The 27,547-nt window shown below is 36.5% G+C and overlaps 1 protein-coding gene across 1 annotated transcript in view; it reads right to left on the bottom strand.

Moving 5' to 3' along the window:
- Nucleotides 1-24,653, bottom strand: part of LOC134537280 (transmembrane protease serine 9-like) — a 57,506-nt gene extending 32,853 nt beyond the window's left edge. The window contains exons 1-7 of the mRNA XM_063377554.1: nucleotides 24,544-24,653; nucleotides 22,769-22,931; nucleotides 18,198-18,369; nucleotides 10,303-10,469; nucleotides 8,793-8,891; nucleotides 7,762-7,901; nucleotides 5,655-5,825 (exon numbers count right to left, since the gene is read on the bottom strand). Coding sequence (XP_063233624.1) covers nucleotides 5,655-5,825; nucleotides 7,762-7,901; nucleotides 8,793-8,891; nucleotides 10,303-10,469; nucleotides 18,198-18,369; nucleotides 22,769-22,931; nucleotides 24,544-24,588 — 957 coding nt within the window. The 5' untranslated portion in view covers nucleotides 24,589-24,653. The remainder of the gene's footprint in view (nucleotides 1-5,654; nucleotides 5,826-7,761; nucleotides 7,902-8,792; nucleotides 8,892-10,302; nucleotides 10,470-18,197; nucleotides 18,370-22,768; nucleotides 22,932-24,543) is intronic.
- Between the last annotated feature and the right edge of the window lie 2,894 nt (nucleotides 24,654-27,547).

Raw genomic sequence — 27,547 nt, 5'->3', positions numbered from 1 at the left:
TCTCTTCGACCGTTATTTATACTGGTACTGCTAAATTCACTTAACTTTAGACCTTCGAAGAAAATTAGGTCAACATATCCAACGGTACGTTTATCAATGGTTTTGCAGAATCTAAAGCACTCGAGTTTTATCCATGGTCATAATAAGGCCTTTATGATTCATTAAGATATATTCAACCTATGAAAATAAATTTTGTTGTGCAAATCTAGTGAGATATCTATCCGAGTAAGATCAAAGAGTGAGTAAAATCATCTCGTGAAAAAAAAACAGATTGTTAAATACAAGGTATAGGCTATTTTAGGTAGATTTCGAAGAAAGTCTACCTACTGTAGCCGTACCATAGTGCGACTTCTAGAAAAAAATTGTGTTTTTTTTTCGTTTCATGTTCCATATCCCCCAAAACCATCGTCAAATCAAATTTTATACTGACACGATAAATGCCGTAATTTTTCACAAATCACTTCTAAACTGATACATAAAACTAAAGATGGAATATCTCGGTCGGATTCGTTAATGCGCCGAATTTTACAAAAGTGGTTAAAATGTGAAAGATTTTTGAAAAACAGTAAAATCGCTATATCTCCCATAATATGACAAATATCGCATATGTTTGAACGTGTTATAACTCTTTGGATTTATATCAAAAACTTTTGTCTAAATACATTTTTGTTACCGCCAATTATTACTGCAAAGGGTGGAAATAACAAGAATTGAAATTTAAAAAAAAACGTTTTTAGTACGTATACTATAAAATCCGTTATAATTTATTGTAAACACACTAAAAATTATCTCAAACTTTTGTCTGAAAAAAATTTTTGATGAGATGAACTGCTGCACTAAAAACGGGGAAAGTTTTCATTTAAAAAATAGTTAAACTTCTGTACTATCAAATTTGTTCGAATTTATTTTAATCCATATTAATATTATCCTAAGCCTTGGTCCAAAGAAAAATTTTACACGTCTACGTTTAACTGCAAGGGGAAAAAATAGTGTTTGAATGGAAAAAATTCACTACTTCCTCAGTAGGCATAATATGAACAATCGTTCTAAGCTCTGAAATTCTGGATGCATGTATTTAAAATCATTAGAAACATTTCCGCTACATGGAATATGGGAAAAAATTTTAGCGATTATTTTGGAATATTAGATATTAAAGAAAAATATGATATGTATATTAAGTTTAATAAATTTTCGTGAAGTTTATAGAAATTTCCTGAATACGAAGGTGCTTCGAAATCTACCTACACCTGAAGGATATGCCAAGAGGGATTTTCTTTTGCAATTCTATCCAGAAATATATTTCTCGCAGATGGAAGATTTAAGTACTTGCCAATTTCTTGCGCATGTTTAAGTGTAATCTATTAACTTATAGTATTTGTTTAAAAAATTAAACTTTATAAATCCACGAACAGCATGAGTACATTTTTTGAAAAATTAACTTATATGAAATATAAGAGCATAGCCATTTTTTACAAACACCTCATGAGTCCTACAATTAAAGTAGTTTTATTTCGTTCTAATATAATAGTTTTATGCATGAGCACCATTGTTCATTGATATGATGTTATTATACATATTTTTTTTTTTCAAAAACAACGTTTGTACAGGACCGTAATGGCTGTACCGATAGAAACAAGAATAATAAACTGCCTTGTAAATATTAGAAAATTAAGTAATATTTTTCGAAAACTTTCGTGTGCATGGACATAAAAAACTGCATTGTGATCGTACGTTTGCTTGTGTCAAAATAATGACAAAAAAAATATTTTTTTGCAAAACTCCGTTCCCCCGGAGAAAACTCCGGAATGGCCACCGCATGGGGAGCCCAAGAAAATAAACGGGCTCTTTATGTGGAAGCCACCTGGAAGGTTTTTATCTGTTCCACCCACCGATTCTTTGGTAGCCTGACTTGTTTCAAGGGATTGTATTCCTACCAGAGAAAATGCCACTATTTAATCCGGGCAATCCGCCTTGGAGCAGCCGGGGCGCGAACCCGGGTCCTACAAGTCACAAGGCATGCGCTCTACCCCAGAACCAGAGTGGTAGAGCAAATACTCGCTATCTTCTTAACACTGACATGACATTATTCCACCAGTTTACTGTAGTTTCGTGTTTCACTAACATGTGCAGTACCATCTAACTTCGGTAACGAATAATTTTATGCGTTCTTATGTTGTTCGTTCAGCATTAATTGTGTAATTATGTAATTATTTCATAACAGTGAAATATAATTTTTGTATCTAGTCTGGCAATTGTATAGTTGATGTTCTGCAAACAAACTTACAGTCCCGCTGTACAATAATTATATAGTAATAAAGACTAGTAAAAACATTTGTAAGAGCTTGCACTGACGATGGTAAAGTTATTTTGAAATAAATTTTAGATGTTAAAAGAGTGCGTTTGGTTAAAATATGCATGTGCTTACAAGGATGAAGTTATTGTATGAACATTTTATTTACTTGGTTTTAAAGCTACAGAAAAGTTATCTTTTTTATATCACCCTTGGCTTTCTTTTCTTTTACCATGCTTAAAATGCACAGCTAATACTGGAAAGCTATTCAAACAACAAAATGTAAATAACTTTAAATATTGGAGGTACTTGAGAACACAAAGCATAAATGGTAACCCAGATTTATTTAGACAAAAAATTGTATTTAAAAAAAATGGTTGTCCGTAAAGTCAGTTTACGGACGGTAGTTTAACCTGACAAGGTCATAACAGAACATTGATGAAATTATTGCATACTTTTATGAATAAATTGAATCATTTTTATTTTAATAAAAAGAGAATAAATACTTGTAATTATACTAGTAATCAGATTTTTAAAATGAAAGAGTAATTAACCTTTATTGCCAAAATTGTTGTTGTAATAAGCAATGAAAACTACATTAAAATTTCACTTCACTTTATAACCAGTCGACGAAACAGTTCACGTGTAGATGACTTGTAATTAATTTTAAAAACTGGCGTTTAGCTATAAAGTTTAAATATAATTATGAACAAATTTTCATATAAATAACCTGTAATCAAATATCTATCATCAATTATATGAATCACCATAATTTTTTAGTCAGTTGTAACATAACCTATTATTACTGCACTCGCCGACAGCGTAACGGAACACAGCGTAACGGAACAATGAGCGTAACGGGACGCATCGTAACGGAACAATGTGCGTAATGGGACACTTTTTCGTGCGTGCAGCTGGCGTTCATCGATTTATTAGACGTTGTCATTTCAAAAGCCCGGAATATACGCTCAGTATAAGTATGTTGAGACAGTGTTTGAGTCAGAGCTAAGGAGAACAATTCTCCTTTAATGCAGAGATAAGATTTAAAAAATAATAGCTAAAATTTTATAAACATACCTGTTAGTCCAACCACAGCTATGGGAGGTCTGTGAACAGTGAAGTTAAAATCTGACACTCATTAGGAGCTCTTATAAGCTTTCACCACGGTGTAATTTTTGATGGAAGATTTTATAGAGCCAAATGTATTGATAATCTTATGAAATATAAAAAAATACAACGTTTAAGATGTAAAAAATTATCACAACCCTCAACTCATAGAAAACTATTGCAGCGTTTCCCAATAAACAAAATTTGTAATACTGCGTAGACTTGGCAGTCTGGCCTTTCACAGATATGGTTGGTGATTATGAATGCAGAATAATAATTTCTTAAAAAATACAACCAATTTATTTAATTTTCTACTCTAGGTGACATAATTGATTATTTAAGTATATTTACAAGTGGAGCATGTTCCAAATGCTGCTGCATACCACGATTACATTAAAGCAGTTGCTATTAGTAAGTTTATACTTTTGTGTTATTTTATAACTAATCATAAATAAACCAAATATTGTTACAAATGTTGTATCCAGCAAATACATCAGTCTATAAAGAAAAAATAATATAAATAAAGAATATAACTATTAAGCTTAAACTTTTTTATTTAATACAAAAACCAACATGGTAGATTGTTATAACAAAGTGTAGTGTTATTTACAATTGATAATAGTATAAGGTTTTACACTTAAAAATATGTTGTTAAAGCAATCATTAAAAACGGCCGTATTTTATTATTTGTGACAAAAACAAAAACATAACTCTACATAATAAAACTCTAACACTGACTGACAAACAACGCACAGCTTAAACCGATGGTTCTAGAAGCTTTATATTTTGCACAGGAGTTCCTCATATAACGTAACGAGCTCTAAGGGAGGATTTTAGAAAATTCTTCACCTAAGAGTTGAATAGGGGATGAAAGTTTGAATACAATTTCGTCATATTTGCATTTTAAAATACAAAATGTGGTGTTTAGGCTTCTGTTTTTAAATAAAATACAGTAGTATAAACGTTTTAATTAATTAGCCTTCAAAGTTGGGAAAATAATGGATGATATACACATATATTTTGTACATATTATATTTAATAAATATATAAGTCCAAGATGAGACCTTTGACAATATCGGACTTTATCTTCCAGCTGAATCTTTTGGACATGGTCAAATTTATGTCACTTTTTCTATAGTCCGGCGCATTGAAGATGTGAAAGGTTTCTGTGGCAGATTCCATGAATCAAGGACTCCCAAGTGTGGACTCAAAATGTGGTATATCAAGAAGTCCTATAGGAGATTCTTTAATGTATTAATGTAATGTTTCTTTGCAGGGTTACGTGTATAGTTTTTAAAAGTCTCTTTATACTTTGTTTTCGCGGATGTGATTACTCACCACGAAAAAGGGGTAGATAAGAGGTGAGGCTAGAGCAGGTTACTAAAAACTCTAACATTTGAGAAAAATCGGATGGTTTCTGAGATGTTGCCGATGGAAAACCCATTGGGTACGCGGCTGGTAGAAATATAAGTTACCTGCTTTCATGGAGATGTTAAGAAAAATATCAAAATCTTTATATAGTCACTGTGGAACCCTGAACAGTAAAATAGGTTCTGTGTGTTATACACTATATTAACTATGGATAATATTTATGAGAATAAATTAAATAGTTATGGTTAGAAGCGCCAACTTAAGTTAGAGCTGCCAATGCTATTTCACCAATTTAATAAATTATCAATTAAAAGCAAATAACTTGTCTCCCTAGAATGACCGGTTTAGTATGCGAAAATAAAAGAATTAGGTATTCCATAGCGCAGGTTGTATTCTTGTAACAATTAATAGAAAGTAACTTTCTTATGTAATTGTCATACGTGTTTTGTGCATTTAATTTTAAACTAAAAATTTTTTGTAGAAATTTAGTATTTATTATATTTGGCTAGATAAGAATTACGTTTTTGTCATTCCAACTGGTTCAACAAACGAAGTATTGTGTAAAATTGTACATTTTTTTTTATACATACAAAAACAAGCCTTTGATAGCTTCGGTAAAATTTATATAAAATTTGTTGCCACATCAGAAGAAAGAATTTCTAATTGACATCAAGACTATCACCAGAAGAATATAGGTATGGCAAAATGGCTTGATTTTCATTAAGGAATTGGAAATAAAGAACACATAAAATAAATTTTTTGAAAAAGGATTTTATTTGTATTTTCATTTGTTTGGTGGTTCGTAAACACCACTCGGCGCATGGGTGGCACCTGGGGATTCTCAGCAACCTCAGGAGTGAGCCTCAGCGAGCCTCAGCGAGCCTCAGGCGCGGATGGCGATGCCGGTGGCGGACGAGATCCAGGCGAGGTAGCGGCTGGTGCGCACGTACGACGCCGGGAAGTTTGCCGGGCAGTTCTGGATGCCGAAAGACACGGCTCCCACCAGAGTGAACAGCCCGTCAGCCTCCCTCACGACCAGGGGCCCGCCGCTGTCGCCCTGCGAGGCACAAGACGTGACGTCACACCGGGGATACCGCTGGACTCACCACTTGCCATTGCTTCCAAGCTTTCGACAAACCTGTGGTGCGAGAAACTCAAATGCTTTTTGGTGCTTATGTTAGCTAAAGAGTCTCCTAGACAAGATTTAAAAAAAATTAATCTCTACCTCGGATTCATAATTCGCTATGTCACATTAAAAAAAAATTCATGATAGGAGTTTAAAGAATTTTTAATACTTCCTAACTAATTTACTCAAATATTTTCTATCCAAAATATGTGAATTTTCGATATATTGTAGATCAAAGCGTTGTATGCAACTGGAAAGACGTCAAACGGTGGTCAAGTTTATGTTTGAATGTGCATTTTGACCAAAAGTGGACATTAGAGTCTTATTCCTCCGAGGTACAGTTATATATCTATGACCAAGATGATTGAGTGTGGCGTTGCTGAAATAGTCTTTTATCTAACTATCGCCATATGGTAACGGGATGCCTTCATTTCACAGACGAGAGAGACACACCCGAAGTTCATGCTCGCTTTTTTTTTCCGTACCACAACAGGTGTATTTATTTGGGATGTATCTTACTCATACGTCATACGCCGTGCTATCGCATTGTATTAACCGGCGTGGTATTAAATTTTGCGGTAAATTAGGATAGGTTAGCTACATTATAAATACTTTAAAACATGGTGGATGGTTGGTTATATTAGGTAAGTATAGCTACATTAAAAAAAACTGTAAAATCTTTTTATGGTTGCTTAGCAAATAACTTTTTAATATGTAGCTATCCAGTGCTAGGAAACCGTTTACATGATATCTCAGTATCTTTAATGTAGCTATCCTAACCAAATCAACCGTCCACAATGTTTTAAAGTATTTATAATGTCGCTAACCTAACCTAATTGACCATTAGTTATCATGAGTTGTCCAAAAACATTCACGGACACATGGCAAACGAAAAATATGGCGGCGTGCAAATAAATACCGTTGCCTTGTTTATGGTCTTTCTTTTTATCAACACCGCCATATTTATTTACAATGAACCAAAAAAAACCGAAGATGCACGATCGGGTGTTTGGCTTTCTCGTTTGTGAAAAGAAGGCTACCCTATGGCAACATCCAAAACATAGCGGAAGTTTTATTCGACCAAGCCTGAGAATGGTTAATAAGTATGAATTAGAACTTCGGCTTGTAAAACAGAACTGCAAAGGGAAGTCAATCTTTTAAAACGTTTTCCACAATACAAACAATACACTTCACAAACGTTCTTGGTGTCTCACAAACATTGCGTAGACTATCAGCTGGAAATAAATCTGATTAATGCAGTATCCATGAAATATTGCGTGCATGGCCACCCCTGGTATTTCCACTTGTAACTATCTCATTCTTAGCGAACTTTGAACATACCCCGGGTCAATCCAGAAAATAAAATATTGTGTAAGACACCTGGGTTAAATTAAAACCATTTTTGATTAGTTTCATTAATTTCTTCAAGCTTACAACCATTAAGATATCCACGGAAATATGAGAAAAAAGTAAAACTTCCTTTCCTAAATCTTTGGTTTCCAAAGCAAAAAAAAAAATGAACAGTTGTGCTACGCTGTGGATTTAAAATTCACCCAGGTAAACAGAAATTTTAAAAATAAAAATTAATTATTTTACAAAAACTGGCGACTACATGAAATCAAATAAAACATTCCTGAATGGCTACTTCTTTAGGAAAGGTAGTTAGGTAGTTGGTTAACATCATCCCATGTTAGAGCGGGTAGCACAACCGCTTGGTACAGATCTAGCCATTTTAAACTAGATACTTCGACGTTGAAAGGAATAATATTCAAATAACCAAAACGTGAAGGCACAGCAAACATTACAAGATCAAAGCCAATCATCAAGGGTGGGATGCCCCTGGGGCATTATCTGACGCATAACTCACGTTGCAAGGGCTCCTTCCGTTGGTGCCGATGCTGCAGATGTTGGTGGCTTGAATGGCGGCGCCGAAAGTGCTGGCGCACACGGTGTTCGCAATGACCTGCACTTCGGCGAACAGCAGGTTGGCTGAGACCAAGTTGTTAGCTGCGGAATTAAATTCAAATTTATTTTCAAAATTGTTGCACTAAAAATGCTAATAGTTTGATCATCTTTGAATAACCAGAAAACATGAAAAGTTCTTAATTTTCTTTATTAATAAAATACTGTTAACCTAGTGTGTATTTTTTTGGTAAGAGTATTTCTTTAAACTGAAGTCATACTCATGTATTAATCTTTACATTGTGTATTTTCCGAAAGTGCTCAAGAATTCTGCGGAATATCACAACACCTGTTTTCACTTCTATTGTTCCGAAATTAAATTGTGAAGTTAGAATTTTGATTTTCGGTTATTCAATGACAAATAATATGATATTTTTAATTGAAAATTTTTGCGTTTTACTAGTTGGGGCATTTTTTATTTACGCACGCCCTATATCAACGAAAAGAGCTTATAATTTCTCGAAGCAGGTCAGTAAAATAAGCAAGATATTAATTATATTATTTTAATATTCTGTAACTGTATTGGAAATATTCATCTAAATAATAAATCATTTCAATAACAATTCTTTCAAGACTGGAAAAATGTAACATTTGCTACACTAAAATAAAACTAAATGACAATAATAAATATCAATTTAAATAATTTTTAAAGTAAAATAATTAAAGTTTAATTTTTTATTATTACCAATTTATGTAAAAAATTTTATCATGAAATTATATGTATTGTATGAAGTATTACATTTGAATATTCAAACTAATTGTAGATATTAGTCTTAACATTATATTAAATCCTTCGGCATGCATACTTCTAGAACTTTAGGCAACACGCTATAATTGAAAATGTTCTGGCATGTGAGATGAAAACATGCAGTGTGAAAATGTTAAGTAATCTGCACAATTTAGACGTGAATCTCTAGTACTTATATCCAAACCTACCGCCGTTAATTCTTCCGAAGCCGCTGACGATCGCCGCTGCTCCGGCGAAGGTGGTAGCGGCCTGTGCGTTGCGGGGAAGCCTCACAGCGTTGATGAAGTCTGAAACAAAACAAGGAATCATATTTATGTACCATTTTTATTGTTCTACATGGCGCACGGAGGAGCGACAGAGTCTAAACCCTTTGCTTCCATATCGTTCACTTGAGGGAACGAGGCAAAGAGTTTTCAAATCTGTAACACACATTATATATATGATGCGTCCAAGATGCGCAGTGAAACAATTATTTGGTACCAAAAATTGTTAACAGAAATTTCAAGTGCTCGCATTTGGCATGATAGAGGTATAACCCTAAAAATATATGGAATGGTTGTGAGTTACAAAGTTGACGTCACTTTGGTTATAAAGTTGATAGAAAAACAAACCATGTTTTTTTTAATGGTTTTTTAATAGAGTGAAAAAAACTCACTACGTATAACAGTAAATGTCATAACTATTGTTAAATTAAATTGTTTAACAACAATTCAGCAAGTAAGCATTTTAAAATGCATCATAACTTAAAGGTGATTCTAAACCGATGGGAAATGTGGGTACGGGGTCGCAATCATTTTTACTTCACTTATTTACGAAGCAAAGATTGAACGCAGAACCATGTCTTCTTCCCTCCATGGTTAGCACATTCGTGTAGAAGGTGTTTCGATGGTTCGCGACAGAAAAATTTAAACATAAACTGACTCAAATTACTTTTATGCATTAAATAACATTAACTCACTCGTATGGCTAACAGGTAACCATCTTTAATAAAATATATGGCCAATCAAAATTGGCATAATGTGTACGATGAGAGAATCGGTTACATAATTAAGCCTACTAGTCTGTAAAGAAACATTGTAACTGGACTATTGGAAATAACTTAATTTTGTGGACTATTCTGAAAATAATGTTCTCAATAATAAATAAGAGTTCTTCGTAGAAACTACGCTTTAAATCACGAGTGGTGTCCTGTTATAAAAAAATTATTATTGATGTAGAAGGAAAGAATATATATATACTGTAAACTTAATAGGTCTTCGGAAGATGATTCTTATATTTTATTGTTCGAAGAAAGAACTCAATAGCTTTAAATTTACAAATATCCTTGGATATTCATTAACAAATGTTCTTCTTTAATATGGAGAAAGGTTTCAGCAGCATGATGGATCCTCTTAAACAGTGTGTTATTGCAGAGGGGGATTTTTTGAAAGACTAAGTGGTGAAGGTAATAGCACTAGCAGAAAACAAAATTGTGGGAAAATGTGGGAAACATAGAGAGACTGATGTGTCAAAGCGAGGGCGGTAGCAATTTGGGGATTTTAGAGGGACTGATGTGTCAAAGTAAAGCGGTAGCAATTTTGGGATCTTAGAAGGACTCATTGGAGAGATTTGTGGCAGTAGCAGAGGGGATATATTAGGAAGCCTCGGAGACGGGAGTAACGGCGGGTAGCAGAAAGGGGTGATGCCAGCGAGACTCACTGGTGAAAGTGACGGGAGAAGCGAGCCTCAGCACGCCGATGTCGTTGGTGGGGGGTTCTGGGTTGTAGTTGGCGTGGACGAGCGCCTGCCTCGCGTTCTGCGAGACGACACCAGACTGCGCCGTGGTCCTGCTGGTGGAACCCAGCGTGATCTGGAAGCTGGTCACACTGAAACCAAAAAGAAGTTCAAATGTTAAAAAAACACTTGCATAATAAAGCCATATTTATTATTTTACGAACTTCACTTTCCTGAGGAACTACAATTATGGTATCAAACTTCCATCATGTTCTTATGCCAACAAGAAAAAACATATTTATTTTTGTTATAACATACGAACTGATATTAAAACGAAGGTGTAATAGACCAATTTCCTATATTATTTTACAGGTGTGTATCAGTTTACAGACAGGTATTGGTGCATGGTTTTTAAAAGTGTTATTTTTTTGCTTTCAAGCTTTAAATGGCGAGTTTCATTAAAGAGGCATATGTATATGTAAGATTTACTGCATTAATAACACATGCTGCATAATCTAAGATAATTTAATGTTTTTTAAAGTAAAGAAACACAAATTAAATTAGCAGCAAACTGAATTACTCGAAAACTATGTTGTATCAGTCCTTATTTTCAAGTCATTTTTTTGGGTATGTACACTGTAATTTCCTTTTAAACTGCAGTACAATACAATTGTTTTTGTACATTTTTTTAACTGAACTAAAATACGATTAAAGTAGTGTGTAAATGGGGCCACTGCGCCAGGATGCAAGTAGTGAAGCCGGGAGCCGAGCCACCATTTTGGATTGTGACGTCACGGTGGCCATTTTTGACTCAAAAATTCCCGTTTCGAGGAAAAGTTTCCCGTTTTTGAGGGAAAAATTCCCGTTTCGAGGGAAAATTAGGATTTCGAAAAACCACAAAAGCCGTTTTGCCTTAACAACTAAGAAATTTCTGATATAGGCTTAAGCATCCATGTCTACAGCCACAGATAAGCCTCTTTTAGAATTATGACGTCACCGTTGCAATTTCCGTTATGCCCGCCATCTTGAAAATCTGTAATTTTTATGTTAGAAAATCTGGAAAAATTTTAAAAATCATAAAAAAATTAAATAATCGAATAAAATAATAAAAATCTTCAAAACTACTGTTGCACTTATCGTTACGGTCGCCATCTTGAATTTAATAAACATTGCATGTTTCGTTACACCCGCCATCTTGGTTGAGTAATATGTCATCGTTACACTTAATGTTATGACCGTCATATTGGATCCTATAAATGTTGAAATTACCGTTATGGTCGCCATCTTGAAATTTAGACACCATCTTGGAAATCGGTAAATTTTATGTTAGAAAATCGGGAAAAATTCCAAAATTCATCAAAAAATTAACTTATAAGAATTCTGACAGATTGTATCGATTCCCGTCCTTAGTTCTAACCCGGTGAGGGCAAATAAAATACCATCACATCCTTCCTCCACAGAAGACACCTACAGACTGACCTACCTCCACCAAAAACAAGGTATTTACCATCAGCTGGTATGACGTCATGTCCGCCATCTTGTCTTCGTCTGCTGGAGACCACCATATTGTTTTCGTCTGCTAGAGTGTGCAGGTGACATGTTAGTATAATTTTCTGTTCACCATACCTTTAACCTCGTCTGTTGAAATTGAAATTTGACCTTGACCTTAAACTTTGACCTTGAAATTTGACCTTGACCTTGAACCTTTACCTTGAACTTTGACCTTGACCTTGAAATTTGACCTTGACCTTGAACTTTGACTTTGACCTTGACATCCAGCATGGATCCGTTTTTTATGATCTGTACATGCTACCAGGAGCTACCACCTGCTAGTGGTCATTGCCACCATCATGTTTTCGTCTGCTGGAAGACTCCATCTTGTGTGTACTCGTCTTACCATCATGCTAGTTCTATTCTAACCTGCTACAGTTCAGTAATCATTTATTATTACTGAGGTGCCCGCCATCTTGAAATTTGGGCGCCATCTTGAGATCATGTAATTATTTAGCTAGAAATGCGGGAAAAATTCCATTAGTCTCCGAAAAAAAATCAATTATTAATTTACAAATTGAATTGATGGATTCCTGTCCACGGTTCGATTCTTGACCAGTGATAGTTGTAACTAATTATTAAATAAACTTTAGGTTCTGTTTTCCATCACCTTTCGCAGAGTTTATTAATTATTCACTCTACGAAAAACAACTGAAGTCATTATACCTGACCAACGAATATATACAGTGCCGAATAGCATATTATGAAAGTCTAATTTTTCAATATTCTGAATAACCTATAAGCAGTTCATGTACAAAGCCACACATACAGGCCAATTGTCTACAGACAACAAGTCAGGGTCATGTACAATGTCAGTCATATAGACCATGAACTCAGTACACACAGGAAAACGGAACGTACACGCAGGTTAACGGAATGTACACGTAGGAAAACGGTACGTACAAGCAGGAAAACGGAATGTACACGCAGGAAAACGGAACGTACACACAGGAATCTTGGATCACGACGACAGTGTCAGAGTCACTGTTACAATCACCGTAGAAGGGATCGTCTTCACCGAGATTACCTTAAGAATTCGTTATCGTTGATGTCAAAGTGTCTTCATCGTCTTCATACTTCCTTTTTACAAAGTATGGCGGATCTACTGAATATCGGCTTGAATGTATTCTCACTTTTCACGGTGTTGTTACTTCCATTAGTTTTAATCTTCTCGAAGCCAGCAGCTTCCTTCAATTTTTGTTCTTCGCACGATCGGGTGAGCTAATACTATCAGGCTCAGGACAAGTAAAATTATTGACGTAATACAGATCACTCTTCTTTAGTTTAGTAAATCCATCGATGTCCTCTATGCCTTAAGTGGGCTTGGCATTACATGTTCTACCATGTCTTTTTAAGCTGTCAATTCACTTTAACAACCTGATACAACGATTACAGCTTATCATTTTGCGTAGTGGGTTTTTTAACACAATCAATCTTCTCATGCCGATTAGCATTCTTTCTCAAGGTAAACATCTTGCTACAGTATCTACACTGATGTTGTTTTGATACAGCTCGAGACATCGAAGCCTCCAAAAGGCTCCAAATGCTCCAAAAGGCTCCAATTGCTCCAAAATGCTTAAAAAGGCTCCATTATTCATTGGTTCCAATATTCATTGGCTCCATTATTCATTGGCTCCAATATTCATTGGCTCCATTATTCATTGGCTCCAATATTCATTGACTCCAATAATCATTGGCTCCATTAGTCATAGGCTCCAATATTCATTGGCTCGAATATTCATTGACTCCAATATTCATTGGCTCCCATATTCATTGGCTCCAATTTTCATTAGCTCCAATATTCATTGGCTCCAAGTTTCTTGGCTCCAAACGACATGGCTCCAATATTCATTGGCTCCAATATTCATTTGCTCCAATATTCATTGGCTCCAATATTCATTTGCTCGAATATTCATTGGCTCCAATATTCATTGGCTCGATTAATTCACTCGCTCCATTAGTCATTGGCTACAATATTCATTGTCTCCAATATTCATTTGCTCCAATATTCATTGGCTACAATATTCATTGGCTCCATCAGTCATTGACACCATCAGTCTTTTGGTTCCGAATATATTTGGCTAGAATTCTTCGAGTCTAAGAGACTATGAGGCCACATGGCTACGAGTTCAAAATGATCTAGGTTGTTACGAGTTATATATGGCTTGCGAGGCTACAGAGCTTCGAAGCTTCTAGTACACAAGTTTACATGACTGCGAGAATACAGGACTACAAGTCTGCATGAGTACTTGACTACGAAGCTAATCGTCTACAAGGCTCCTTTTGCCGCATCTGTCTTCGTCGGAATTTTCTCTTTTGATCCAACTGCACCACCAGCATTATGTTATAAGATTACATGGCTACTTGCTTACGCAGCTTCAAGTCTACAAGGCTACTTGGATACGTTGCTTCAATTCTACAAGGTCCCAAGACTTCATGACTACACGACTTCGATCCATGAGGTTACGAGATTACGTGACTACGATTCTTCAAGTTTACGAGACTGCGAGGCTACAGAGATACGAAGCTAGAACACAAGTTTACGTGACTGCGTGGATACAGGAATACAAGTCTGCATGACTACGAAGCTACTCGTCTACAAGGCTCCAATCGCCACATCTGTCTTCGACGGAATTTTCTCTTTTGCTACATCTGCACCATCAGCATTATGTTATAATATTACAAGGCTACTTGTTTACGTAGCTTCAAGTCTTCGAGGCTCCAATGCATCATGACTATGAGACTACAAACCATGAGGTTACTAGACTATGCGATTGCAAGTCTTCAAGGATACGTGATCGCAAGGCTATAGGACTACGAAGCTTCCAGAACGCATGGTTACGAGACTGCATGACTAATTGGCCGCGTGGCTACGTAACCTTGAATATTTGCAATCGCATAGTCTCGTAATTTCATGGTTCATAGTCTCGTAGTCATGATGCATTGGAGCCTCGAAGACTTGGAGCTACGTAAGCAAGTAGCCTTGTAATCTTATAACATAATGCTGGTGGTGCAGTTGGATCAAAAGAGAAAATTCCGACGAAGACAGATGCGGCAACTGGAGCCTTGTAGACGATTAGCTTCTTAGTCATGCAGACTTGTAGTCCTGTATCCTCGCAGTCACGTAAACTTGTGCACTAGAAGCTTCGAAGCTCTGTAGCCTCGCAAGCCATATATAACTCGTAACCAGCTAGATCATTTTATACTCGTAGCCATGTGGCCTCATAGTCTCTTAGACTCTAAGAATTATAGCCAAATAGATTTGGAACCAAAAGACTGATGGTGTCAATGACTGATGGAGCCAATGAATATTTGAGCAAATGAATATTGGAGCCAATAAATATTGGAGCAAATGAATATTGGAGCCAATGAATATTGGAGCATTGTCGTTTGGAGCCAAGACTCTTGGAGTTAATGAAAAATGGTGCCAATGAATATTGGAGCCAATGAATATTGGAGCCAATGAATATTGGAGCCAATGAATATTGGAGCCAATGACTATTGGAGCCAAAAAATATTGGAGCCAATGAAAATTGGAGCCAATGAATATGGGAGCCAATGAATATTGGAGTCAATGAATATTGGAGCCAATGAATATTGGAGCCAATGAATATTGCAGCCAATGAATATTGGAGCCAATGAATATTGGAGCCTATTACTAATGGAGCCAATGAATATTTGAGTCAATGAATATTGGAGCCAATGAATAATGGAGCCTTTTTAAGCCTTTTGGAGCAATTGGAGCCTTTTGGAGCATTTGAGCCATTTGAAGCATTTGGAGCCTTTTGGAGCCTTTTGGAGCATTGGAAGCATTTGGAGCCATTTGGAGCCTTTTGGAGCATTTGGAGCCTTTAGGAACATTGGAGCCATTTGGAGCATTTGGAGCCTTTTGGAGGCTTAGATGTCTGTAGCTGTATCAAAACAACATCAGTGTAGATACTGTAGCAAGGTGTATACCTTGATAAAGAATGCTAATCGGCATGAGAAGAATGATTTTGTTAAAAAAAACCACTACGCAAAATGATAAGCTGTAATCCATGTATCAGGTTGTTAACGTGAATTGACCGCTTAAAAAGACATGGTAGAACATGTAATGCCAAGCCCACTTACGGCATAGAGGACATCGATTGATGTACTAGACTAAAGAAGAGTGATCTGCATTACGTCAATAATTTTCCTTGTCCTGAGCGTGATGGTATTAGCTCACCCGATCGTACGAAGAACATAAATGGAAGGAAGCTGCTGGCTTCGAGAAGATTAAAACTAATGGAAGTAACAACACCGTGAAAAGTGAGAATACATTCAGGCCGATATTCAGTAGATCCGCCATACTTTGTAAAAAGGAAGTATGAAGATGATGAAGACACTTTGACATCAACGATAACGAATTCTTAAGGTAATCTCGGTTAAGACGATCCCTTCTACGGTGATCGTAACAGTGACTCTGTCACTGTCGTCGTGATCGAAGATTCCTGTGTGTACGTTCCATTTTCCTGCGTGTACATATCGTTTTCCTGTGTGTACGTTCCGTTTTCCTGCGTGTACATTCCGTTTTCCTGCGTGTACATTCCTTTTTACTGTGTGAACTGAGTTCATGGTCTATATGACTGACATTGTACATGACCCTGACTTGCGGTCTGAAGACAATTGGCCGGTATGTGTGGCTTTGTACATGAACTGCTTATAGGTTATTCAGATTATTGAAAAATTAGACTTTCATAATATGCGATTCGGCACTGTATTAATTCGTTGGTCAGGTATAATGACTTGAGTTGTTTTTCGTAGAGTGAATAATTAATAAACTCCGCGAATGGTAATGGAAAACAGAACCTAAAGTTTATTTTTTAATTAGTTACAACTATCACTGGTCAAGAATCGAACCGTGGACAGGAATCCATTGATTCAATTTGTAAATTAATAATTGATTTTTTTCGGAGACTAATGGAATTTTTCCCGCATTTCTAGCTAAATAATTACATGATTTCAAGATGGCGCCCAATTTTTATGATGGCGGGCACCTCAGTAATAATAAATGATTACTGAACTTTAGCAGGTTAGAATAAAACTAGCACGATGGTCAGACGAGTACACACAAGATGGAGTCTTCCAGCAGACGAAAACATGATGGTGGCAATGACCACTTGCAGGTGGTAGCTCCTGGTAGCATGTACAGATCATAAAGAAACGGATCCATGCTGGACGTCAAGGTCAAAGTCAAAGTTCAAGGTCAAGGTCAAATTTCAAGGTCAAGGTCAAGGTTCAAGGTTAAGGTCAAATTTCAATGTCAACAGACGAGGTTAAAGGTATGGCGAACAGAAAATTATACTAACATGTCGCCTGCACACTATAGCGGACGAAAACAAGATGGTGGTCTCCAGCAGACGAAGACAAGATGGCGGACATCACGTCATACCAGCTGACGGTAAATACCTTGTTATTGGTGGAGGTAGGTCAGTCTGTAGGTGGCTTCTGTGGAGGAAGGATCTGATGGTTTTTTATTTTTTGCCCTCACCGGTTTCAAACCAAGGACGGGAATCGATATAATCAATCAGAATTCTATTAAATTAATTTTTTGAAGAATTTTGGAATTTTTCCCGATTTTCTAACATAAAAATTACGGATTTACAAAATGTGTCTAAATTTCAAGATGGCGACCATAACGGTAATTGCAACATTAATAGGATCCAATATGACGGTCATAACATAAAGTGTAACAATGACATATTACTCAACCAAGATGGCAGGTGTAACGAAACATGCAATTTTTATTAAATCCAAGATGGCGACCGTAACGATAAGTGCAACAGTTGTTTTGAACATTTTTTTATTTAATACGATTATTTAATTTTTTTATGATTTTTAAAATTGTTCCATAATTTCTAACATAAAAATTACAGATTTTCAAGATGGCGGGCGTAACGTAAATTGCAACGGTGACGTCATAATCCTAAAAGAGGCTTATTTGAGGCTTTAGACATGGATGCTTAAGCCTATATCAGGAATTTCGTGGTTTTTAAGGCAAAACGACTTTTGTGGTTTTTCGAAATCCTAATTTTCCCTCGAAACGGGAATTTTTCCCTCAGAAACGGGAAATTTTTCCTTGAAATGGGAATTTTTGAGTAATTTTGAGCCATTTTTGAGGAATTTTGAGGAATTTTTGAGTCAAAAATGGCCGCCGTGACATCACAATCCAAGATGGTGGCTCGGCTCCCGGCTCCACTAACTGCATCCTGGAGCAGGCGCCCCATTTACACACTACTGATTAATAATGATATATAAGCTTAAACTAAGCAGAAACAACTTGCAACAGGTGCATGGGCTAGACCTACCCGACCATGCAGTGGGCGGCCGTGAGCACCCACTCGCTGGAGATGAGGGAACCGCCGCACAGGCCGGTACCTCCCAGGATCAGCATTGCCTGCCAGGGGATCTGCCCTTGGGTCGCGGCCGTGCCGGCGATGATGCGCTCCCCGTGCTCCACATACACCTTCCCGGCATCCTCTGCGAGCAACACAAATATGAGCACAGGGGGGGTGTCCATAGCACACTGTAACACCCCTCGTGTCCTTGTTATTAATATTGACAAGATGTTGACAAAACAGGCCTTGGAAGTGGCGGGTAGAAAAGGACAATTAAGAACAAAATTTTAACATCAGAGGCGGACACGAGGTGGGTCCAACGAAAATTTGTAAACTCCCTGTCAAGACCTGGGATGCATAGTGTGGATTGTTGTTGCCTTAAGTAATAAAAACAAACAGTTACGTTTATAGGTATCCTTTTATTTAAGATCAAAGTTTGTTTTCAAGATTTTCTGTTACAAGTTATAAAGAGAAAACACTTCTATCATTTAACCATTATTAAAGAGAGCTCAGTTTACCTAATCATATGCCGACCCAGGCCGCGATAAGAAAAATATTTTTCCAACACATCATTCTTAAATAAACCATAAAGTTTTAACATTTTACAATAATCTGTAGGCTAATCACCATATTAGCTTATCATTGGTTAATTACAACCATTTCACGTACACAATTTCGAGATGGCTCAAGAGACCGAAATTGTTAAACTGGTTCGAATGTGATATCTGAAATTTCATTTGGAAATTAACAAAAAAAAAACTTTCACTGGCACTTGCTCCCACGAACTGAAGATTTTCTGGCGGTTCGTAGCTGATGGCGAAAAGGCCGGGAGTGAGGGCTTCCACTGGCGAAACCACAAATTCAAAATTGGAGGTTGCTTAGTTCCCCATGATGGTTTCTTTCTCTTTGGGGGGGGGGGGGGGACTAGGACCCTGTCTGTGGATAGACCAAACTAAAAGATAATTAGATCTGCACCACAGACAGAACAATGTTGGGTCAGAAAACGACCGCAAGAGAGCCAAAGTTCAAAGGACCGAAGAGAAAACTTACCAAAACAGGGTAGTCGTTGTTAGGCACAGCCATGTTGCTTGGTAGGAAGATGGAGGGCGATGCGCGGCCGAAGTCACGGTTAGAAGAAAAAAAAATATGCGACACCAGACAAGAAATTTGTTTCGCGCAGAAACTTGGATTACTACGTAGAGGCTATGCTGAGATGACTAAAATAAAATAAAAACCAACAGGTAAATAGGGAAACATCCCTTTTTTGATCAGACTACATCTGAATACTGATGCTCGGCGTCAGCTTTGATTTAACTGGACGGAGCCCGAAACGCGATCAGCGTACTACCGACGCGGTCATTACAGAGTGCAGAGCAAGAGTCCCATCAAATCGGCACTGCGTCGCTAATTAAAACAAGGAATTCGTCCTAGAGGATGGAGGGGCGTCGGAAACATTCGGCAACTCTCGTCGTCCGGCCCGAAGTTAACTATCGTAAAAGAGTCGGAGTTTGCATGCACTAAGGTCGACCAGGGGCGAGTCGCGGTACAGTCGACTTAAAAAAACTACACCCTTATGTAACCAATTTATATGGAAAATAAAATTATTTCCAAAAATAATTTTAAAATTATGATAAAATTTAAAAAAAACGTGCCGAAATACCTCATTTCCGGCACATACTCCCCCGCTTGAATGCGGAGCATAGAGAAAAAAACAGGGGGAAAGTATGTGCCCAAAATAACGAAAAATCTTTGTTTAGAAAACTTTAACTTTATACCTAGGATGGGTCAAACACATGTGTCCTAGCCGGTAATGAAAACTAATTATTACTGCTTGGCTCGGGGAACGAAGGACGTTCGTCAAGTTGCGTGCCCAGCAGGCCACTGTGGCAGTACAGATGTCGTGTGAAGGTCGCCCAGGGTGGTGAACTGAACTCGACGCGACTACGCGCACCGTGAGTGATAAGGTGCGGAGAGGGGGGGGTGATGTTTACACCGGGGGAGCACGTCCTAGAGATAAGACCACTAGCTGGGTGAAGAGGCCGGGTGCTTGCCTTGGGCCGCTTGGAGAAAAATATGCATCGGTTGGTCAAAGGGAAAACAGGATTTTAACTTAAATGAATTTAAGAATAAAGAGGGGGTGCCAGTTTTAGGACTTATAATAATATGTTTTACAATCTAAATCTAAATAAACCCTAAAAACCTTTAATTATATATTTAAATTTTTTTAAATTTAAAATTAAAATTTTAAATTAAAAATTAAAATTATTGGTTGGGTATGCATATAAACCAAACCACATTAACTACTACCAACTTCCAACTTGAAGCAGAAAATTGCTCTATGCTACTAACTTGTAGCAAAGATCAAACCACACTCTGCTACCATTTTTGTAATGTACAATGGGCTGAAGGTAAACAATCAAAAAATTAATAAGTTAAAATTAAGGCCTTGGAAGCGTCAGTCCAGAAAACAAAACAACAACAATAATCACAGAGGTGCCCAGATGTCATACAAAGGAATTTTATTTATAACCTACTAGGAACTCTAGGAGGCTATGTGGATCGAGGATGAATAATAATGAAATAACAAGACTGTTGGTTTGATTTATATAACTGCCCTTTTACTAAAATAATTTACTTAGTTTTTTATGTATCTTTTAAGTACACTTGTATTAAAATATATTAATTACAAAAAGGAGGGAGCCCCGGGGTAACAAAATACATATAAAAGTAAAACAATCATACCTCTTGAACTTAACTCTGGTTTTAAGTGAGCTCGCAGGCTCAAAAGAAAGAAACAATTACATTGTGTTTTTAATTTTCTTTTCAAATGAAATTTAATTATATCCTGTGTCCTGTCACTGGAGGTTTCGGTTGATTAAAGTCGAGAAGGAATCATTTTGTGTAGAAAGTTGTATCTAGACCGGAGAGGGGAGAAAACTTCTGACTGCATGAGCCCACTCACGAACTGCTAATTTAGCAGTGAAGTTCCATTCTAATTTGGGGTCTTGAAGCTAATCTTGCACATTATTCTTGCGCCTAATCTTGCAGCTAACCTTGCAGCTAAACTTGGAGCTTAACATGGAGCTAGTTTGCAGCTAAACTTGCACCCCGCCCAAAACAGTGGGGTGAAGTCATGTAGGCTGACTCAAGGAGCAGAGAAGGCAGCTCCCGGCATGGAAGTTCGCGGTAGTCATGATGAGAGATAATGAAATAATTTAGATCAACAAAAAACTATTACGGGCAGCAAAATTTGAAAATAAGAAAATTGAGGCCTCTATGCCTTGACGTTGGCTACTACATTACGTAGTGTCGAGTCTTGGACGAACAACAGAGATTGACTCTCGCAGATCGCGATGTGTGGTCCACACAGACCAGATGCTGCCCGCTGAATCTTCGTAAAATGGCATCGGGGCGCCTAATTAAAGAAAGTAACTGCCCCCACCCAAAGTAGGGGGGGGGGGTTGATTGCCCGAAGGTGTCCGGAAATGCCCGAAGGGGCGAAGCAGACTGCAAAACGCTTGCCACGCTCTCACGAGAGTCGCAGGCGAACTAAGATCGCAATCGCACTGCGACTGCTGCCAAGGTCGATTATGACAAGATGTCTCTTATGGGAGGGATGAGTAGTGCGCTCTGGTGGCCGAAATGAGAACCTGCCTGGAGGGTCACAGAAAGGTCCGCTAGAGTGCACTGAAGGCACTCGCCACCGGCAGACAGAGCGAGGTTAGGAATTTTTCCCGCCACTAGACTTCGCTGAGGGCTCTTTTTGACAAGGGCGAAAGTCCTTGAAGAGAGAATGTCCCCGCCTGGGTTCACTAGGGTTCGTTTCTCCGGGTTGGAGTTCTCGTGAAGCCACAGGTGGGAGATGAGGGGAAGGGGGTCTAAACTTGCTAAGTCGCCTGGGAAAGGCGTCATGTGGACTGTCCCGAGGCGTCGTCGAGGGCTGTAACCTAGTCCAGTACGTGCTGGCAAAACCCTTACCTATGCTTGCCTCCGAGAAATGAAAGTTGCTTGCAGTGGGCTTGGGGTAGCGTTCGCTAGCACGAAAAGTCATTTTGTTACAGGGAGAAAACGTGACACAATCCGCGGTTGAGATGCTGCGATCACAAATCGTCAGCAAACAGTATCTAATTGAAGCCTGCGAACAAGCGCAGGTGCACTGGGTTGCACAAGATTACGTTGGAGGTACAGTAATGGAAACAAAAATTAAATGTAATTAAAAATGAATTTCATTATTTGATTTCCTTCTTTAAAAATTAAAAATTAAATTTAAAATCGTACATTTGTGCCTGAAAGTGGCACTGCAACGGCACAACACACACACATACCTACATCCTTCAACAAATGCAGCCACATTGTAAAAGGACGCATTTCTGATGGAAGAAATAATATGTTTCTGCATTTATTGATAGCTGTATGTTATTCTGACTATAGCTCAAGACACTGAAACATCACACGACTACCAACCACAGGTTAGAAAATGGCCTGTACGGGGTACACTTGCTTCCGTGCTTTCTGCGTGAGTGAAGTCAAGGGTCTCTCACCAGGTTGCGGGACTGTCCCCAGCACGAGTCCAGTGGTGTTCTCTGGAGTGTCGGCCTCGGCGGCGGCGTAGATGGCCTCCCACTCCTCCGCGGTGTGGCGGGGGTTCGGGGTCACGTACTTGTGGACGAACGGCAGGTCTGACAAGTCCGCCACGGACTTGGCCTACATGCACAGCAGCAAACGAGTTAGAGTTGAAGTGCAGAAGTCCGAACAAAGCTTCCCAAAATTATCATTTAAATATTCACACATTTAAAAAAAAAAACCAAGCTAAATATAACTAACTTCAAGCTAAATTAAATTTTTAGGTCAGTAATTAACAATTATTTTAATCGCTTAGTACTTAATTCTCCTTTATTCTCTGTTTTTGTGACCCAATTTCATTCTAAAATAACCGAGTATACATATTTTTGGACTTTGATTTATCTTTTGCTTATTACTGAAATAATTCGGTGAAAGGAACTGAAAATAGCAAATACCTATAATCTAAAAGGAAGTATTAAGTTTCAAATCCTGGTTCTTGAATTAAAATACGTCCTTCGTAAGCCTTTCAATACTACGTTGGGAACTTAGGTGGACATTTCACATTTTCCCCATTATCAAACGTGAGACAATATAATTATCTTATAACTCATCTCCCAAAACACTTAATTTTTTAATGATCTATTTTGGATGAAGTATATGTTGTCAAACACGGTTAATCAATTTATGTTATTGTGAAATATTAAATAATTTAAAAAATTATGTGTCATGGAGCTAGTGTGAAACAGGTGTTACAACAGAAACCAGCGACTATTTTACGTTGAAATTGTACATGCTTCATAGATAACGTTTCTATTCCACTAAAATAAATTTTATTAAACTCATTTCTTATGCGGGTAGATTATTTACAAAAAAATAGTTAAGGCAATGCAATTATCATTATTTTACGTAGTTATTAATACCGTACAGCACGCTTTATTATTGCTACTAAATGCTTGAAAGCTTCACTTAGGTAAAACTTGAAAATAACTTCTTAATATTTGTAATGCCAAAAAACATCATATAGACAATCAAGACACATCCATACAGAAAAAAGGTTGAATGTTACATTTCGAACCACCTTTTGACACCCAATTAACATGTTATACATACTATACTATGACATAATGCCACATTTTCATGACTACAACGTCAAAAAGTCATGTAAAAAACCATAGAGTTACAATTATCTGTCTTGCACTGCATTAAAAGTTCATAGATATATATCCTGATATGCAAAGACTGTGTTAATTTGATCTTAGTTTATGATTTAAAAAAATTATAATAAAGTTTCAGAAATTCCTCTGTACTAAAGTTATGGTACACTAGGCTAAGTAGCAACGACTGTTCTTTAAATTTTGGTATGATTATTGTATTTAAAATGTAATTTCTTCAGGTATCTTCACGATGTATTTAAGAATAAGTAGTAATTATTTTCTCATATAGTAAAGTGAAAAAAAAACTGCCGTTGTCTTAAATGTGCCAAAACTCATAGAAGATATTTATTTATATTTAAAATTAATAAAATGATTAAACATGAATATGCCGATTTCCTAACTCTTCGTAGGAAAGTATAAGTTCAGGTAATAGATACATGCTTCGAGATAATATCTCATCCCTGACACGCATTCAGGACAATTCCCCATATCGCACAGAAACTGCCTGATTGCATAGATTCATAATTTAAAAAAAAAAACGTTTTTTTTATGTTTTTCAGACAGTGGAAAATAATATTCTAATTCGGCGATTGAATTACCTGAGCCGCCACCACCAAGAGCGTCAATGCTACGATAGCCTTCATGGTTCCTGAGGAGCAAGGTTATCTAAATCAATACGCGCTTGCAACCCGTTCTTTATATGCCGTAATGTCTTTAAAAAAAAAGTATGCGTAATTCTATAACTGGGTTTCAATCAAACAAATATGAGTTGACAGATAAACATTTAGTACTTGATATTTTGCGTTTTAACCTTCCTGTTATCAGCCAGACATTGTCATTAAAAAAACTTTCTTGATAAAGACGCGCAGTAAAAAGATAGTTGTCAAATCACTTCTTACTTGTTCACGTGGTGGGAAATCGCTTTTATTTTTAAGTATTGCTTCAATCACTTTATCAAGCACGGATCAATGTACTAAATTTATCTGTACAACATATTATCAAGGTTAATATCGAAAGAAAAATAATTGTATCAAATGGTTTTTCTGCCATCAGGCTTTGAGCTTTGTAAATTGAAACTTAACCATTAGATTATGAAAATCAATCTTATCTCTAAAATTTCCATCATCAAGGCGTTTAAATACCCTATTTAAAATTAATATTTACTTATTGTGTTAAATAATTGGAAGACGCTGGTGACATTTAAGCTTAAATTAGAATACTAGTTAGACCCGCTGCTTAAAGGTATTGCTGATATTTAACAATTGTAAGAAAAGACACAATAAATTCTCAGGTGTATATAAGATCTAATTTAAAACAAAACCATTTATGAATGATATTTTCTAAAGCGGTAATGCGTAAGCCGGTTAAATGTTTTGTAGAAAGTATGTGATTTTATAACTGCCTTTTAGTGTATTTGAGGATATATTTTACCTTAACTCATTTCTATTTTATGAGGTGGCAAGGAAAAAAATATAACACGTGCCTTTTAAAAATTTATGAAGATTATGTCATCGTTTGCATTTAAACTTTAATTTAATTTTGGTTAATATATGTTTAGAATAATAACACAATTTCATTTTATTGCAGATACATATATTTAAGATTTTTGAAATAATCACTTCTTATTTGAAACGTAGATTACAGGACTCAAATTTCTTTATCCAAGGTATTAATCGATTAGTTCTTATGCTTAATATAATTTGGAGAAAAGGATTTCACCACTCTCCTTTTCAATTCCAACTTTAAAAAATATATGTTTTACTTTATTAGTTGTGGAGATATGATTTTTTTTTTTAATAAATCAAAATCTACTACCTTTTAACCTTTAACACACGAATTGTTATAAATGGGGAAAAATACAATACTTAACTCTACATGCACATTATTCTATCTTATTTTATAACTATAATTATAATAGATTCGGAAGTATTCATTTTTTTTTCTTTTTGAAACCATACTTAACCCTTTTACATCTCTTAATTAAAAAAATAGTAATTTTATATTTGTTAGTTTTCGTATGTTTAGTATTGATATAAGAACCTGAACTCGCATTATAGTTGACTTGGTTTTGAATCTCGGGGCATCTCATAGCAAGATCATCCCAGGAAAATAATAGTATATTTTCTAAATACGTAGCAGAGAAGATTTCTTCCCCAATATTCGTTACTTGTATAGTGATTGACAGTTCATAATGACATTGTTCTCGGATATAAGTAAATCAAGACTAATTAAAAGAACCAAGAATGTTTTTTTTAGAAGGGTATTAAGTAATGTTCTCTATAACCAGCTCACCTAACAGTCAACATAGTGTTGCGTTCACAGTTTGATATGTAAACGGGAATGAAAATTTAGTTTCAGGGTTGGTAGAATGATAATGATGTCCACACTGAAAGTCACGCGGGCTGGAATTCTTGGTGGGGAAGGGGGGGGGGCGTGAATATTTGCAAGAAACTCTATCTGTGACTTCTAATGAACAGTGTTCAGCCCAGCAAATGTGAACAGCACCCATGGCGAAGCGTCCTGTCAGAATACTGCATTATCTGAAGGATAATTGCAGTAAATAGTTTCCGTGCCACTGATTTAAATTGGAATTACAAAACTGCAAGTGTCGTGGGTAATTTTTAGAGACTTTATTTGTTTATAATGGGTTTATAAATGTGTCCCGGTTGTTTTTGTTTTCCCGATTCTAGGTCAAGTTTCGTTTCTTAAAAAAAATGGTTCTCGGTTAACTTCTACACAATTTTCCGTCACAAGAAAGACGTTTGTTTGGGGCAGTAGCTGGTCAATCGGTTCTTGGTTGAAGAATCCATAGCCAAACAAGCCAAACGTGCCCACTTCGCGGCTGCTTCCTCCGATCTAACACCTTACTTGAAGCTCAGGAATCATTTTGATATTACCTGTCAAAAATCTGACGATATTTCGTGCACATTAACCTCGATTAACTGATTCTGTTAGCTTAAGTGCTATTATCATCGTAGTGGCTGATTGGGAAGCGAACCTTATGTATAATAATACGCCTCATTATTTGAAAGCGGCAGGTTTAAAAGGATTAAGTATATAACATATAAATTAAAAAGAATATTAAGTAAATAAAATAGATGGCCATTAAAAGTCATAGCTTCAACAGGTATAGTTTATTAGGAGGCAAAGGTTATAAAAAAGATAAAAAAGAGCTTGGTTTTAAAGTTATCTTACTTTTATCACTCCACAAAATTCAAAGAACTGATAACAAGAATTCCCATGTTAAAGTTTCACCTTGATCCTTCGCCGATTGGGACTTACATTTATCAACCAAACAATTGCACAAACATTATCAGGAAAACGTTCTTGCAATAAGGTCAGAAGAATGAAACTGTGAGAAAAGTTTTTTAGAGGGAGTTTATTTCTTTATTCACATAATTCGTGTGGCTGTGGTTATTCAAGCTTTATAGTTTACATTTATCTCAAACATATTCATCAAATTGTATGATATATATTGTTTTCAGCCTAATACGAAGCAATTTCTTCGTGAGTTTTGATTACCGTGATATCTCTGTAGTTGTTAGTTTACCGTAGTTTCAGGGACTGGTGATGATAACAGTGTGTTATGATTAAAACTAGTCT

Source organism: Bacillus rossius, chromosome 12 (genome assembly GCF_032445375.1).
Source record: "Bacillus rossius redtenbacheri isolate Brsri chromosome 12, Brsri_v3, whole genome shotgun sequence".
NCBI lineage: Eukaryota > Metazoa > Arthropoda > Insecta > Phasmatodea > Bacillidae > Bacillus > Bacillus rossius.
This window is presented reverse-complemented; position numbering and strand designations above follow the sequence as displayed.